This window comes from Heterodontus francisci, chromosome 5, assembly GCF_036365525.1.
Source record: "Heterodontus francisci isolate sHetFra1 chromosome 5, sHetFra1.hap1, whole genome shotgun sequence".
Taxonomy (NCBI): Eukaryota; Metazoa; Chordata; class Chondrichthyes; order Heterodontiformes; family Heterodontidae; genus Heterodontus; species Heterodontus francisci.
The window spans coordinates 12,046,562-12,063,886 of NC_090375.1; the positions used below are offsets into that span (position 1 = coordinate 12,046,562).

The 17,325-nt window shown below is 44.1% G+C and overlaps 1 protein-coding gene across 5 annotated transcripts in view; it reads left to right on the forward strand.

The window, feature by feature from the left end:
• LOC137369733 (transcription initiation factor TFIID subunit 4-like) overlaps positions 1 to 17,325 on the forward strand; it is a 190,562-nt gene that overhangs the window by 75,194 nt on the left and 98,043 nt on the right. For all 5 annotated transcript variants that reach the window (XR_010975002.1, XM_068031115.1, XM_068031116.1 and 2 more), the window contains exon 11: positions 12,238 to 12,368. Coding sequence is in view for 4 of the 5 variants with exons in the window: in XM_068031115.1 (XP_067887216.1) it covers positions 12,238 to 12,368 (131 nt within the window). In the remaining variant the exon portion in view is untranslated. The remainder of the gene's footprint in view (positions 1 to 12,237; positions 12,369 to 17,325) is intronic.

Consider the following 17,325-nt stretch of genomic DNA (forward strand, 5'->3'; position numbering starts at 1 on the left):
ATCCTGTACACTGGAACTACAATTTAGGTTCCCATCCCCCTGCTGAATTAGTTTAAACCCCCCCGAAGAGCACTAGCAAATCTCCCCCCCAGGATATTGGTACCCCTCTGGTTCAGGTGAAGACCATCCTGTTTGTCGAGGTCCCACCTACCCCAGAAAGAGCCCCAATTATCCAGGAAACCAAAACCCTCCCTCCTACACCATCCCTGCAGCCACGTGTTCAACTCCTCTCTCTCCCTATTCCTCGCTTCGCTGGCACGTGGCACGGGCAACAACCCAGAGATAACAACTCTGTTTGTTCTCGCTCTAAGCTTCCACCCTAGCTCCCTGAATTTCTGCCTTAAATCCCCATCTCTCTTCCTACCTATGTCGTTGGTGCCTGTGTGGACCACGACTTGGGGCTGCTTCCCCTCCCCCTTAAGGATCCCAAAAAAAAAACTTTACAGCCTTCCAGACTCAACATTCAGTTCAACAATTTCAGACTAAGCTTTGCCCTTATTTTGTTTCCTTGTTCTTTGCAGGTTTTAGTTTTACTTTTGTTTTTCCATTATTTTTGATTTTGGGCAGCAGCAGTTCATCATTCTGCCATTCACACCTCCTCTTGACAGATCTTTTGTTTCTTTACTTGTCCCATTACCGCTCCCCTTTGGCTTTGCAACACCAGCTCTTTTGTTATTTAATCTCTCTTGTCATCCACCCTGTCACAGACTTTCCTTTTTCTTTTTCCACCCTCCTGCCTTTCACTTTTTTAAAATTCATTCATGGGATGTGGGTGTCAGTGGCTAGGCCAGCATTTTTTGCCCATCCCTAATTGCCCTTGAGAAGGTGGTGGTGAGTTGCCTTCTTGAACCGCTGCAGTCCATGTGAGGTCGGTACACCCACAGTGCTGTTCGGAAGGGAGTTCCAGGATTTTGACCCAGCGACAGTGAAGGAACGGCGATGTAGTTCCAAGTCAGGATGGTGTGTAACTTGGAGGGGAACTTGCAGGTGGTGGTCCCATGCATTTGCCGCCCTTGTCCTTCTAGTTGGTAGTGGTCGGGAGTTTGGAAGGTGCTGTCTAAGGAGCCTTGATGCATTGCTGCAGTGCATCTTGTAGATGGTACACACTGCTGCTGCTCTGCGTCGATGGTGAAGGTGGTGGATGGGGTGCCAGTCAAGCAGGCTGCTTTGTCCTGGATGGTGTCGCACTTGAACGTTGTTGGTGCTGCTCTCATCCAGGAAGATGGAGAGTATTCCATCACACTCCTGACTTGTGCCTTGAAGATGGTGGACAGGCTTTGGGGAGTCAGGAGCTGAGTTACTCACCGCAGGATTCCTAGCCTCTGACGTGCTCTTGTAGCCACGATATTTATATGGCTACTCCAGTTCAGTTTCTGGTCAATGGTAGCCCCTAGGATGTTGATAGTGGGGGATTTAGCGATGGTAATGCCATTGAATGAAAAGGGGAGATGGTTAGATTCTCTCTTGTTGGAGATGGTTATTGCCCGGCACTTGTGTGGCGCGAATGTTACTGCCACTTATCAGCCCAAGCCTGGATATTGTCCAGGTCTTGCTGCATTTCTACACGGACTGCTTCAGTATCTGAGGAGTCACGAATGGTGCTGAACATTGTGCAATCATCAGTGAACATCCCCACTTCTGACCTTATGACGGAGGGAAGGTCTTTGATGAAGCAGCTGAAGATGGTTGGGCCTAGGACACTACCCTGAGGAACTGCAGAGGTGTCCTGGAGCTCAGATGATTGACCTCCAACAACCACAACCAATGGCCTAGCAAATGGCTTGCTGAAAACCCATTACATTTCTAACTTTTTCCAGTTCTGATGAAAGGTCATTGATCTTAAACATCTGTTTCTCTCTCTCCAAAGATGCTGCCAGACCTACTGAGTATTTTCAGCATTTCCTATTTTTATTTCGGATTTCCAACATCTGCAGTATTTTGCTTTTCTATTTTCCAAAGCTTGTGATTAAAAGGATGATTATAGAATTCTTTTTGAGCACTCTGTTAATACAGCAGAAAGTGCTGAATTCAAAGGCATTTAGCTCATGATAACAGCTCTGATAATGGATAGAATGTGCTATTATTGTCTTTATTTCAGCTTCATCCCAAACTAAGCCTATGGGTGTGACTTGGAATCTCCCAGCTGCCTTTTTTTTAAAGCCTTGAGTGAATACATAGAAAGTGGCCCCTGTAACTGGAGTTAATTTAATTCCAGCTGAATTCTGCCCAGGTAATTTGTTAATAAAATCCTGTCCTTATTTTATATGAGGTAGTTTTGAATATGTGTTTAATTCTGTTGCAATTCTTGTTTTGTAAACCACTGAATGCAGGAGTTGCTGCAGTGGCTAGTCCCTCACCTTTTGGAATTGTGTCAAAAAGCAAAGGTCATTTAAAAACGAGGCCTTTCTTTTCAAAAGTCAATTTGACTTTTTTAAATTCAATTTCTTTCAGGTAATTTTTTCAAAAAAAGCACAGTTCTCTTGGAAATATAATAAATGTATATTAAATGTGCTAAGTCTGTGCAAACTGTTCCTGTTTTTAAAGTTGTAGAGTTGGCTTTTAACAAAGAGGTAACTGAATAGGGAAGTCTGATTTGTTCTGGTACGCTCTGCGGCTTTCTTCCTTGACTAGCTTGATCTCACTTTTCCCCTGAGCAAGTTTGTGGAGCCTGTGATAAACACCAAACGCCCAAGGTGCTGGTTTAATGAGTTGTTTCTTTCTCCCCCTTCTATTCTGTTGGTGTTTCTTTAGGCCTACTGTTCTCATTTTCACACTGCTTTTCATGTAATTGCTTAACTGTATAACAGCAATCTGGAAGGAAAAGTGAACTCTCTTTATCTGTAGGCATCAGGTTTTTGTATATCATGAAACCTGCTTTGAAATGGTTATTTGAGTGACCCTTCGAGTGGAAAGTGATGCAGGTTTCCAGTTTTCTTTTGGCAGTAATTTGCGTTCCACTCCCTGCTCCTCGTGGTGTTTCATAAGCCCTCCAGTGCTAGCGAGTGGCTCAGGAGAGTTTGTGGCCATCCCCAAAGGTTCTTGCTTGATCCCGACTGTTGCTCCTATTGACTGAAAGGCATTACCTGTTGCTCGGAGGGTGGAATGTGTATAATTCATGCACACTAATAAACTGCCTGAGGGACAGCAGTTTTCATCAACTTCCTTAGAACACCCTGAGCCACCTGCAAAAGTAAAATCCATTCACTGTTGTTCAAGCCTGAACAGCTAAATAACACAAGTGGAGTGAAGCTGTCCTATTTAAGCAGTGACTCTTTTGCTATCTTTCGTTGATGGATCAGCATGATCCTTTGTGCACTCATAGGTTTTCTTTGCATGCCTAATTGGACCATTAGGAAATCCCTGCTCTGTTCAAGTGCATCTGCTTGCATGCACTTTGCAGATAAACCATGGTGGTGTAAATATGGGACTGGAGGTGGGCCGAGTCCCAAGTGTGTGCGACGTGGAATTTACAGCACAGAAACCAGCCATTGTCTTTAAATCTGCCAGAGCCTCTTCCCACTCTACTTCATCTCAACCCATCAGCAATAGCCTTCCACTCCTTTCTCCCTCATGTCTTTATCTAGCTTCCCTTTAAAAGCATCTGTACTGTTAGCCTCAACCACTCCATGTGGTTCTGAGTTCCGTATTCTCAGGACTCTCTGGGTAAAGATATAGTTCTTGAATTCCTTCTTGTTGCGCAAGTGTCGTGGATGCACATGTACATTTGAGCCACTTCTCCGGATGTCCCAGCTGCTTGCCATCTCATGGCCAAGTCAAATCGTTTTTGTTGATAGATGTCGCCTGCAAGAGGTTAAGCTTCCGTCCGCTCCCTTTTCTCCCTCCATTCCATTTTTTTTTTCTTCTTTTCACATTACCTCTTCCCTTGTTGAAATGTGCAGGAAAATATCCCTTGGAACAGAATATACCAAAGTCTAAATGTCTGCAGCCTGTTGATTTTATCTTGCCAATCACACTTCAAAACAAAAGCAAGGATTTTGGTCCAATTGAACTATGAACTCATCTAGCAGTTGAACTTGTAGTCTTAAAGGTTCCTCTTAGAACCTTTAAGCTTCTTAGCAGCAGGATAATGCATTATGCATCACATGGCATTAACATTCCTGTCCTTACTGTGTATTGAATAATTTATGAGCAGCACCCTGGGAAATCCATGAGCATTTATCTATCACTGCAGTGATTTTTAAAAAAAAAATTCTTATTTCCTTCTTTTCTCATAGTTTGTCTGTTTCTCATTGGAAACCCACAGAGGTAGCAAACCCAATTGTACTGCGTAGAATTTCACGGCGCAGAAACAGGCCATTAGGCTCATCTGGCTAATGCCAGTTCTAACGGAAGGTCATCGACCCGAGAGGTTAAATTTGTTTCTCTTGTCACAGATGCTGCCAGACCTGCTGAGTATTACCAGTACTTTTTCTGTTTTTATTTCAGATTTCCAGCATCTGCAGTATTTTGCTTTAGGGCCCATGCGAGCCCCCTTACACCCTACTTCGTCTTGCCGCCTCAGCATATCCTTCTCTTCCGTAATCCCTCATGCTTATTTAGCTTTCCCTTAAATGAACTTATGCTATGCACCTCAACTACGTCAGGTGGTAATGTGTTCCATATTCCTATAGGTAGATATTACGTTTGTACTAAAAGATTGTAAATTGAGGAAGGCGTAGAAGTGACCTGTACAATTATCAGTTTCAGCTGGTAATACTACAAGGGCCTATGTCCCAAAACTAGTTCCCAACACGTTCTAATAGTGCAAACACAATATTTCGCACTCATTTATTCCTTTTTTCAGTTTGGTTGGTTATGCGCACTATCTCAATCATGTATCAAAAAACCAACAAACACAGTCATGCCTTTCTCACGATCTTCAGTCTTTACAGCCACTGTGGGAGTAGCAGAGATGAGTACTGAATAAACCCTCAGCTGCTGGCTGGAGTGTAAGAACAAACAGGAGGCCCTTCAGCCTTCACAAATGTCCCCATCTTCAATGATGGGGGAGCCCAGCACATCAGTGCAGAAGACAAGGCTGAAGCATTTGTATCCATCTTCAACCAGAAGTGCTGAGTGGATGATCCATCTCTACCTCCTTCTGAGGTCCCCAGCATCACAGATGCCAGTTTTCAGCCAATTCGGTTCACTCCACCGGAGTGGATACAGCAAAAGCTGCAGTCCTGACAACATCCCGGCTGTAGTACTGAAGACTTGTGCTGCAGAACTAGCCGCACCCCTAGCCACACCCCTTGCCACGCTGCTCCATTACAGCTGCAATACTGGTATCTAGCCGACAATGTGGAAAATTGCCCAGGTATGTCAGATCTGCAAAAAGCAGGACAGATCCAATCTGGCCAATTATTGTCCCTTCAGTTTACTCTTGATCACCAGCAAAGTAATGGAAGGTGTCGTCATCACTGCTGTCGAGCACCACGTAAACAGCAATAACCTGCTCACCAACGCTCATTTTGGGTTCTGCAGGGCCACTCGGCTCCTGATCTCATTACAGCCTTGGTCCAAACATGGGATAAAAGAGCTCAACGTGAGGTGAGAGTGATTGCCCTGGATATCAGGGCAGCATTTGGCTGAGTGTGGCATCAAGAGGCCCTAGCCAAACAGAAGTCAATGGGAATCGGGGGAAAATCTCTGCTCGTTGGAGTCGTACCTAGTATAAAGCAAGATGGTTGTGGTTGTTGGGGGCCATTCATCTCAGCCCTAGGACATCACTGCAGGAGTTCCTCCGGTTAGTGTCCTAGGCCCAACCATCTTCAGCTGCTTCATCGATGACCTTCCCTCCATCATAAGGTAAGTGGGAATGTTTGCTGATTGTACATGTTCAGTACCTTTCGCAACTCCTCAGATATAGAAAGAGGAGGGTAGCAGATGCATGGGAACACCATCGTCTGCAGTTTTCCCCTCCAAATCACACCATCCTGACTTGGAAATGTATCACCGTTCCTTCACTATCACTGGGTCAAAATCCTGGAACTCCCTCCCTAACAGCACTGTGCGTGTACCCGCACTAGATGGACGTCAGCGGTTCCAGAAGGCAACTCACCACCACTTTCTCGAGGGCAATTGGGGATGGACAACAAATGCAGGCATTGCGATTGATGCCCGCATTCAGTTTAGATCATGGCTGATCCGTATCATAACTCCAACTAAAATGCTTTGGTTTTTTATCCTTAAAATCCTGGAATATAGAAGGTTAAGGGGGAGATTTGATTAATGTTTATAGGATTTTGAATGGAAATTGATGGGCAGATAGAGAAACAACTTCTGCTGGTCAGGGATTCTAGGACTGGGGGACATGACCTTAAAAATCAGAGCCAGGCCATTCAGGGGAGATGTTTGGAAACGCTTCACAAAAATGGTGGTAGAAGTGGGGAACACTTTCCCACCAAAAGCAGTGGATGCTAGTTCAATTAAAACATTTTAAATTCTGAGACTGGTATAGTCTGCCCCTCGCCTACATGCTTTGCACCTCATGTAAAGCACAATCGAGCTCACCCAAAACTCGGCCTGTATTCTAACTCGTACCAAGTCCCGTTCACCCACTACCTAATGCTCGCTGACATACATGGGCTTCTGGTCTGGCAGCACTTAGTTTATAAAAATTCTCATCCGCCTTTCCAAATCGCTCCATGGTCTTGCCTCTCCCTATCCCTGTAACCTCCTTCAGTCCTACCACCCTCAGATCTCTCCTCCTCCAATTCTGGCCTCTTGCACACCCCTGATTTTAATCACTCCACCATTGGCGGCTGTGCCTTCAGCTGCCTGGGCCCGAAGCTCTGAAATTCTCTCCCTAAACCTCTCCATCTCTCTCTCCTCCTTTAAATTTCTCCCTCAAACACTCTACCTCTTTGACCAAGATTTTGGTCACCTGTCCTCATATCTCATTACGTGACTCAGTGTCAATTTTTGTTTGATAATGCTCCTGTGAAATGCCTCGGAATGTTATATTAGGTTAAGGGACCTACATAAACACAAGTTGTTGCTGTAAATGCACCAGCTTCGACAACAGTAAATTGAGCTAAAAATAACATTAGGTCAGCCACTTGGTGCCTAGAGCTCAATGTCTACCGTGATTTTTTTTTTATTCTGGCTGTCTTTGTCGTCTTGCTAATTTATTACATTGAACTAAAATCCCACATTTTAAAAATAAAATGTGCTTAATCTTGTTTCAAGAGCAGTTTTATCTTTTGCTTTTTAATTAAAAAAAAAAATTCATCTCACTGTTGGTAACATGGCGTTTGTGCATGTGTATTATATATAGAAATCAATTGTAACCATTTTAAATAAATACCTGTTTCTGATGCTCTCTACCTATTTCCACCAAGCCTGCTTTTCCTCCTGTGATCTCTTTAATACAATACTCGTCTTCCAAGTGACCTCGAAATAGAGTGCTTGAGGCAAAATAAAATATGTATATTTCCCAGTGCTTGGAGCCAGCTTTTTTGGTTGTGAGATGAATGGTTATTTGAAGCTGTAATGGTATGAGAATGCTGATCCTCTGTCCTTCCAATCAATACAATACTTTTTTTTAAATTAGTGCATAGTATTTTGTGACATTCTCATTTTCAGGAGAACTATTTTTGCGCATCCCCAGTTTTAATCTCTCCATCATTGGCGGCTTAGCCTTCAGTTGTCTTGGCCTGAAACTCTGGAATTTATTGCTAAACAACATGGCAATAATATCCTCCCAAAAGTAAGGGGGCCAGAACTGCATGCACTACTCCAGGTGCAGTCTAACTAAGATTCTTGCTTCAATTGTATCGAATCTTGGTTAGACCATACCTGGATACTGCATGCAGTTTTGGTCTCCTCACCTTAGGAAGGCTATGATTGCCATAGAGGGAGTGCAACGAAGGTTCGCCAGGCTTTTTCCCGGGATGGCAGGACTGTCCTATGAAGAGAGATTTGGAAAACTGGGACTGTATTCTCTAGAGTGTCGAAGAATGAGAGGTGATCTCACTGAAACCTACAAAATAATTAAAGGGATAGATGGGGTAGATGTAGGTAAGGTGTTTCCCCTGGTTGGGGAGTCTGAAACCAGGGGACACAATTTCACAATAAGGAGGAAGCCACTTAGGACAGAGATGAGGAGAAATTTCTTTACTCGGAGGGTTGTGAATCTTGGGAATGCTCTACCCCAGAGTGCTGTGGTAACTCAGTCATTGATTATGCTTAAAGTAGAGATTGACATATTTCTAAATACCAATGATATTAAGGGACATGGGGATAGTGTGGGAAAAAGGTATTGAAATGGAAGCTCGGCCATGATCGTATTGAATGGTGGAGCAGGCTCGATGGGCTGAATGCTGATGCCTGCTCCTGTAAATTGAGGCGGCTGCGGGGTGACTTGATTGAGGTATGCAAAATTATGAGGGGCCTCAATAGAGTGGACAGGAAGGACCTGTTTCCCATAGTGGGGAGGTCGGTTACCAGGGGATTAAAGGTGGTTGGTAGAATGATTAAAGGGGACATGAGGAGAAACGTTTTCACCCAGAGGATGGTGAGTGTCTGGAGTTCACTGCCAGGATCGGTGGTGGTGGATGCAGAGAGCCTCAATTCTTTTAAAAGGTACCTGGATATGCACTTAAATTAGAATTAGAATTAGAACATTACAGCGCAGTACAGGCCCTTCGGCCCTCGATGTTGCGCCGACCTGTGAAACCATCTGACCTAAACTATTCCATTTTCATCCATATGTCTATCCAATGACCACTTAAATGCTCTTAAAGTTGGCGAGTCTACTACTGTTGCAGGCAGGGCGTTCCATGCCCCTACTACTCTCTGAGTAAAGAAACTACCTCTGACATCTGTCCTATATCTATCACCCCTCAACTTAAAGCTATGTCCCCTCGTGTTTGCCATCACCATCCGAGGAAAAAGACTCACTATCCACCCTATCTAACCCTCTGATTATCTTATATGTCTCTATTAAGTCACCTCTCCTCCTCCTCCTCTCTAACGAAAACAACCTCAAGTCCCTCAGCCTTTCCTCGTAAGACCTTCCCTCCATACCAGGCAACATCCTAGTAAATCTCCTCTGCACCCTTTCCATAGCTTCCACATCCTTCCTATAATGCGGTGACCAGAACTGCACGCAACACTCCAGGTGCGGTCTCACCAGAGTTTTGTACAGCTGCAGCATGACCTCGTGGCTCCGAAACTCGATCCCCCTACTAATAAAAGCTAACACACCATATGCCTTCTTAACAGCTCTATTAACCTGGGTAGCAACCTTCAGGGATTTATGCACCTGGACACCAAGATCTCTCTGTTCATCTACACTACCAAGAATCTTCCCATTAGCCCAGTACTCTGCATTCCTGTTACTCCTTCCAAAGTGAATCACCTCGCACTTTTCTGCATTAAACTCCATTTGCCAACTCTCAGCCCAGCTCTGCAGCCTATCTATGTCCCTCTGTACCCTACAACATCCTTCGGCACTATCCACAACTCCACCTACCTTAGTGTCATCCGCAAATTTACTAACCCACCCTTCTACACCCTCATCCAGGTCATTTAGAAAAATGACAAACAGCAGTGGCCCCAAAACAGATCCTTGCGGTACACCACTAGTAACTAAACTCCAGGATGAACATTTGCCATCAACCACCACCATCTGTCTTCTTTCAGCTAGCCAATTTCTCCTCGGAACAGAAAAGGCTAAGAGGTGACCGAGTAGAGGTTTTCAAGATGATGAGAGGTTTTGATAGAGTAGAGAGAGAAAAATTATTTCCTCTAGCGAGTCGGTCAAAAACTTGAAGTTACAGATTTAAAATCACTGACTAAGACCTGGAGGAGAGATGAAGAAAATTTTTCACTCAGTATTGTCGAGCTCTGGAACGCTTTACACAAAAAGGTGGTGGAAGCTGATTCCATAAATAGTTTTAAAATGGAGTTGGACAGGTACTTGAGAATGAGGAACTTACAGGGCTATGGAATAAAAGCAGGGATGTGAGATTAAGCATGACAGCTCTTTGAAAGGGCCAGGACAGGTACAAGAGGCTGAATGGCTTTCTTTTGTGCTGCAATTTATGATTCTATGAATATGCTGAATGAGAATTGGCAATCCTACTGATACAGATTGTGAAGTTAGATAATTATTCTCAGCTTTCACGAGCTAATGTTGGGTCGAGGGTCAATACCACAACTGCTCAGTGAACCAGCCTGTTGACTGGGTAACAAGAGAAGTTGTAATGTGGAACACGAATAAAGGGGTTCCGTTCCACTTAAGGTGCTATTATCTGCGGGGCTATGGACCAGGTGCTGGAAGATGGGATTAGTTTGGCGCAGTGGTAGGGCGGCACAGTGGCGCAGTGGTTAGCACCGCAGCCTCACAGCTCCAGCGACCTGGGTTCAATTCTGGGTACTGCCTGTGTGGAGTGTGCAAGATCTCCCTGTGTCTGCATGGGTTTCCTCTGGGTGCTCCGGTTTCCTGTCACAGCCAAAAGACTTGCAGGTTGATAGGTAAATTGGCCATTATAAATTGCCCCTAGTATAGGTAGGTGGTAGGGGAATATAGGGACAGGTGAGGATGTGGTAGGATTAGTATAAATGGGTGGTTAATGGTCGGCACAGACTCGGTGGGCCAAAGGCCTGTTTCAGTGTTGTATCTCTAAATCTAAATCTAGTGTGGGTGGATAGCTTATTTGGCTGGCGCTGACACGATGGGCTAAATGGCCTCCTTCTGTGCTGTATTTTGTTCTATGTTCTATGTTTCTATGTTGCTATCTCTGCTTCTCTCTCTCCTCCTTTAACATGCTTCTAAAAACCAACCTCTTGGACCAAGCTTTTGATCACCTGTCCTAATATTGCCTTGTGTCTCATTGCCGCATTTTTGATTGCTCCTGTGAAGCACCTTGGGGCATTTTACTAAGTTGAAGGTACTATACAAATGAAAATTGTCGTTTGGTAGTACAGAACTTGAGTATTGCTGAAAATAGAGGCATGTTGAAGCTTTTGTCTTGCACTCATCAGGACAATCTGCAAGAATACCAATGTAAGGGAAAACAACAATTTTATACTGTATAAGAAGAGATTGCTGATTGGTTGGCAAAGTGAACTCTGATAGTGGTGTTGCTATGGAGAATGCACCAGTTTATGGTGACCAACAGTTAACTGCTAAGCTTTGTTTGAAATTTAACCCAGGCAGCTTGACTCTGGTCAAGGCATTGCCCTGAGGAATGAACCAGCGAATGGCTGTCACTTATTTTGTTCAGCTGAAACAGGTGCATTCTTTGTACGTGTTCTTTTGGTCTGCAAAGAATAGGGCCCTGTGTATTATTATATGTAGCTTTCAGTACACACATATGTGCCACACTGCGAGCCCCACTGACTATCTTAAATTGGTTGTCAGTGTAATTCTTCGCACACTGAGGATTATTTAGCACATGTTGTTGAATTGTGGAGTCACATTCATGTTGGACACAGTTTTGAGTTTTGCAAGCATGGGCTGATTGGGTACGTGTACCTTGCCCGTCGCAAACAGCGGAAGGGACCTGTTGTTTGATACGATCTGCCAGTCTTTGGGATGTGTGGCCAATATACCTAGCATCACACTGACATTGAAATTCATGTCACATTACTCATCAGATGTGATTCCACGATTGGACAACATTTGCTAAATGATCCTCCAAGTGCTAATAATTACGCTGACAACCAATTTAAGATTGTCAGGAGGGCGCGCACTGTGGTGCATTTGCGCGTACTAGAAGCTACATATATTAATACACAGGGCCCTGTTCTTTGCAGACAGAGAGAACATGTATCCACATTGTGCCTGTTTCAGCTAAACAAAATAAGTGGCAGCCATTCGCTGGTTCATGCCTCCGGGCAATGCCTTGACCAATCAGAGTCAAGCTGCCTAGTTTAAATTTCAAACAAAGCTTGAAAGTTACTGTTCGTCATCATAAACTGGTGCATTCTCCATGGCAACGCCTCTACCATTGAGTCCACTTGCCAACAAATCAGCACTCTCTTGTACAGCAGAAAGTTGTTTTCCCTTGCATTGGTATTCTTGCAGATTGTCCTGATGAATGCAAGACGAAAAGCTTCAACAACATGTCTAAATGAAAATTGTTAATAATGAATAAGATGCAGTAGGTGTTGAGTTTGCGACTTCCCAAAGAACTGGGTGCTGCGTTTTGGGTTCATTGGGAAGTAATGCAGGCATTTGTTTTGAATCATGCAATAATAAATGATGCATTGCTCCTCCTACTGCAGGGAAGAAACATGGTGTAACGGAGGTAAACTCTGACGTGTTGAGCACCATATCTCACGCGACACAAGAGCACTTACGGGAACTCGTGGAAAAGCTCACTGTAATTGCACAGCATCGGATGATGACGCACAAGGTTTGCCATGTTATTTTAGAAATTTGTGTTTATAGTAAATAGCCTGCTTAATTATTTGCTGATAATTTGCAAAAGGGATCTTTGGCTTTATAAATAAGGGTGCATAGCATAAAAACACAAGCTGGAGTATTGTGTCCAATTTCGGGCGCTGCACTTCAGTATTGCGTGCAGTTCTGGTCACCACATTATAGGAAGGATGTGGAAGCTTTGGGAAGGGTGCAGAGGAGATTTACTAGGATGTTGCCTGGTATGGAGGGAAGGTCTTACGAGGAAAGGCTGAGGGACTTGAGGTTGTTTTCGTTAGCGAGAAGGAGGAGGAGAGGTGACTTAATAGAGACATATAAGATAATCAGAGGGTTAGATAGGGTGGATAGTGAGAGTCTTTTTCCTCGGATGGTGATGGCAAACACGAGGGGACATAGCTTTAAGTTGAGGGGTGATAGATATAGGAAAGATGTCAGAGGTAATTTCTTTACTCATAGAATGGTAGGGGTGTGGAACGCCCTGCCTGCAACAGTAGTAGACTCGCCAACTTTAAGGGCATTTAAGTGGTCATTGGATAGACATATGGATGAAAATGGAATAGTGTAGGTCAGATGGTTTCACAGGTCAGCGCAACTTCGAGGGCCGAAGGGCCTGTACTGCGCTGTGATGTTCTATGTTCTATGTTCTAAGGATGTCTAAGCCTTGGAGAGGGTGCAGAGGAGATTTACTAGGATGGCTCCAGGGATGAGGGACTTGAGGTAGTGTCGGGAGTTTGGTGAAGCTGGGATTGTTCCTTTTGGAGCAGGGAAGGTTAAGGGGAGATTTAAGTGTGGAAAATCATGAAGGGTTTTGATAGAGTAAATGAGGAGAAACAGTTGCTAGTGGCTGAAGAGTTGGTAACCAGAGGACACAGATTTAAGGTAATTGGCAAAGGTAACACAGGGAGAAAGATTTTACGCTGTGAGGCGTTGTGATCGAGAATGCACTGCCTGAAAAAGCAATGAAAGCAGCTTCAATACTAACGAACTAAAGGTGAATTTTGGTAAATACGTGGAGAGGGGCAATCTGCAGGGCTATGGGGCTAGAACAGGTGGGACTAAGTGGGTAGCTCTTTCAAAGAGCTGGAATAGGCACGATGGGCAGAATGGCCTTCTGTGCTGTGTCATTCTATGCTTTGATTCTATGCAGTTCATGTTAATTTGTGTTTTTAAATCTCTTCGTATTGTTCCCCTTGCAAGCTGTTCATCGTTGCATGTCTTAATTTGGTCGGGTGTGTCTGGTCCCAAATGCTGTTTGCAAAATGGAATTTCATTGCCGCTGGGTAGATGCTTCTCAGGAGTGATTATCAATGAAATTTGACAGACCACATAGCTATCAGGACAGGTGAAGAAGGGTCTTAAAGTAGGAGAGAGGAGGAGAGGTTTAGGGAGGGAATTCCAGAGCTTAAGGCCCAGGCAGCTGTAGGCATGGCCACCAATGGTCGTGTGATGGAAATCGGGCAATGTGCATGAGGCCAGGATTTGTTAACGCTGATCTTGGAGGGTTTTCACGCTGATGGAGGTTCGAGAAAGGTCACGGAGGAATTTGAAAACTGCAAGGAGAGCTGTAAATTCTGAAGATGGATTGGAGGAGGCTAGTCGATAAATGGATGTACTGCCTCTCATTCAAAGAACAAAGAAAATTACAGCACAGGAACAGGCCCTTCGGCCCTCCAAGCCTGCGCCGATCCAGATCCTCTATCTAAACATGTCGCCTATTTTCTAAGGGTCTGTATCTCTTTACTTCCTGCCCATTCATGTATCTGTCTAGATACATCTTAAAAGACGCCATCGTGCCCGCATCTACCACCTCCGCTGGCAACGCGTTCCAGGCACCCACCACCCTCTGCGTAAAGAACTTTCCACGCATATCTCCCCTAAACTTTTCCCCTTTCACTTTGAACTCGTGTCCTCTAGTAATTGAATCCCCCACTCTGGGTAAAAGCCTCTTGCTATCCACCCTGTCTATACCTCTCATGATTTTGTACACCTCAATCAGGTTCCCCCTCAACCTCCGTCTTTCTAATGAAAATAATCCTAATCTACTCAACCTCTCTTCATAGCTAGCGCCCTCCATACCAGGCAACATCCTGGTGAACCTCCTCTGCACCCTCTCCAAAGCATCCACATCCTTTTGGTAATGTGGCGACCAGAACTGCACGCAGTATTCCAAATGTGGCCGAACCAAAGTCCTATACAACTGTAACATGACCTGCCAACTCTTGTACTCAATACCCCGTCCGATGAAGGAAAGCATGCCGTATGCCTTCTTGACCACTCTATTTACCTGCGTTGCCACCTTCAGGGAACAGTGGACCTGAACACCCAAATCTCTCTGGACATCAATTTTCCCCAGGACTTTTCCATTTACTGTATAGTTCACTCTTGAATTGGATCTTCCAAAATGCATCACCTCGCATTTGCCCTGATTGAACTCCATCTGCCATTTCTCTGCCCAACTCTCCAATCTATCTATATTCTGCTGTGTTCTCTGACAGTCCCCTTCACTATCTGCTACTCCACCAATCTTAGTGTCGTCTGCAAACTTGCTAATCAGTCCACCTATACTTTCCTCCAAATCATTTATGTATATCACAAACAACAGTGGTCCCAGCACGGATCCCTGTGGAACACCACTGGTCACACGTCTCCATTTTGAGAAACTCCCTTCCACTGCTACTCTCTGTCTCCTGTTGCCCAGCCAGTTCTTTATCCATCTAGCTAGTACACCTTGGACCCCATGCGCCTTCACTTCCTCCATCAGCCTACCATGGGGAACCTTATCAAACGCCTTACTGAAGTCCATGTATATGACATCGACAGCCCTTCCCTCATCAATCAACTTCGTCACTTCCTCAAAGAATTCTATTAAGTTGGTAAGACATGACCTTCCCTGCACAAAACCATGTTGCCTATCACTGATAAACTGATTCAGTAAAAGTGCCGTCCGGGTGTCCGTCTGACACCAGTAATGGCTTTTTTTCTTTTGAGAGGATCATGTTTATCCTGGTGGCTTTTTGTCCTTCAAAAACGTTTTCAACATGTGAAGTGAGCTGGTTAAATGTCACTACTGAGCCAATTCTGCCATTTACTCTTGAAATGGGCCTTCCTCTATTTGATGGGTGCCACTTAAAATAAACCGAGGGCTCATTTTCTGGATAACCATTTGGATTTATATAGCACCTTCAGCATAGTAAAACACCCCAAGGCACTTCACGGAAAGGTTTTCTGACAAAATTTGACACTCAGCCCCATAAGACGATATTAGGACAGGTGACCCAAAGCTTGGTCAAAGAGGTAGGTTTTAAGAAGCCTCTTGAAGGAGGAGAGAGTGTCCGAGAGGTTTTGGGAAGGAATTCCATAGCTGAAGGCACGGCCATTAATGGGGCGATTAAAAATTGGGAATGCTCCAGAGGCCACAGATGCTTCTCAGGAGGTTTTTTAAGGTGTTTATTTGGGGCAGGGGCTCTTAAATTTCCAACAGCTGACAGAAATTCGCTGCTTTGTTGCATGGTTATGAATTGAACAGCTTGAATTGGACAGGTGGGGATGTGGTAGGAATATGGAATTAGTGTAAATGGGTGGTTGATGGCCGGCACAGACTCGGTGGGCCGAAGGGCCTGTTTCAGTGCTGTATCTCTAAACTAAATTCCTCTGGTCAAGTTTGTAATGCCAGATATCTCAAAAAAAAAAAATTCACCCATCTTTTTAAAAACTATCTTTTTATGTCTGACTTTAAGCTTCATTGAACATTAATTAAAAAAACTTCAGTCAGCAGCATATTACATATCATCTTCAACCACAGACCACAATTCCCAAATCCAGAGTAATGTACTTTAAGTTTAACTCCAAAACCACACAGACAATTATGTGTTTGAGAGCTGACATCCTGCTGAAATAATTTATAAAGAGAAAGATTAGTAAAATTAAGTAATTTCCAAAGGGACGTTATTTATGTTAATTGCCTTGGAGCAGCTCATGAATTCTGCCGCATGTGCAACCAGGGCTCGATAATGTGCGTTTGATGTGCTGCTGTTTCGACTGAACTTGGCAGGAGAAAATAAATCAATCTGAGTTCTTGTTAAAATACCGCAGTTACACTACTTTGTTGTCAAAATTATGAAGGAATTTGGTCGGGTAGACAGATGTTTCCATTTAACGGAGTCCAAAACTAGGGGCCATAACTATAAGATAGTCATTAATAAATCTAATAAGGAATTTGGGAGAAACCTCTTGACCCTGAGAGTCACAGTCATTTACAGCACAGAAGGAGGGGTGAGATTGTGGAACTCGCTACCACGTGGAGTAGTTGAGATGACTGGCATAGATGCATTTAAGGAGAAGCTCGATGAACACTTGAAGAAAGTAATAGAAGAATATGTTGATAGGGTGAGATGAAGAAGGGTGGGCGGAGGCTCATGTGGAGCATAAACTTGGGTATAAATCTGCTGGGCCAAATGGTCTTTTATGTGCTACAAAATTCTGTTTAAGTTGAGCTTTTGGTTGTGTGGTGCCCTCCTGACGAATTATGTTGCTGATATCCCTGCACTTCGCCGTCTATTTGGAAATGTCACTGTTGGTTTTAATTGCTGTGGAACTTGGGGAGCCCTGACTTAGTGGGAAGCCTAAGATATGTGAATTTATTCCCAGCAAGAGAGAAATGAAAATTTCCTGTGCGAGTCCTGTGGCTAAACATAGTTAGCTGGTCTGAATGGAGTGTTTTTCTTTCTTGTTTTAAAATGATGAAAGGAATGGATAGTTCAGATAAAAGTCTGTTTCCAGTAGTTGGTGGAGTGCAATCAAGAACTATGAGCCACAGAGAGAAGGTGAAATGTAAGGGATTCAGAACTGATGGGAGGAGAAATTTCATGAGCTGAGAATTCATTTCCTGGTTTAATGGCTGAATGAAAAACTGTCGACATTTGAGACTGGAT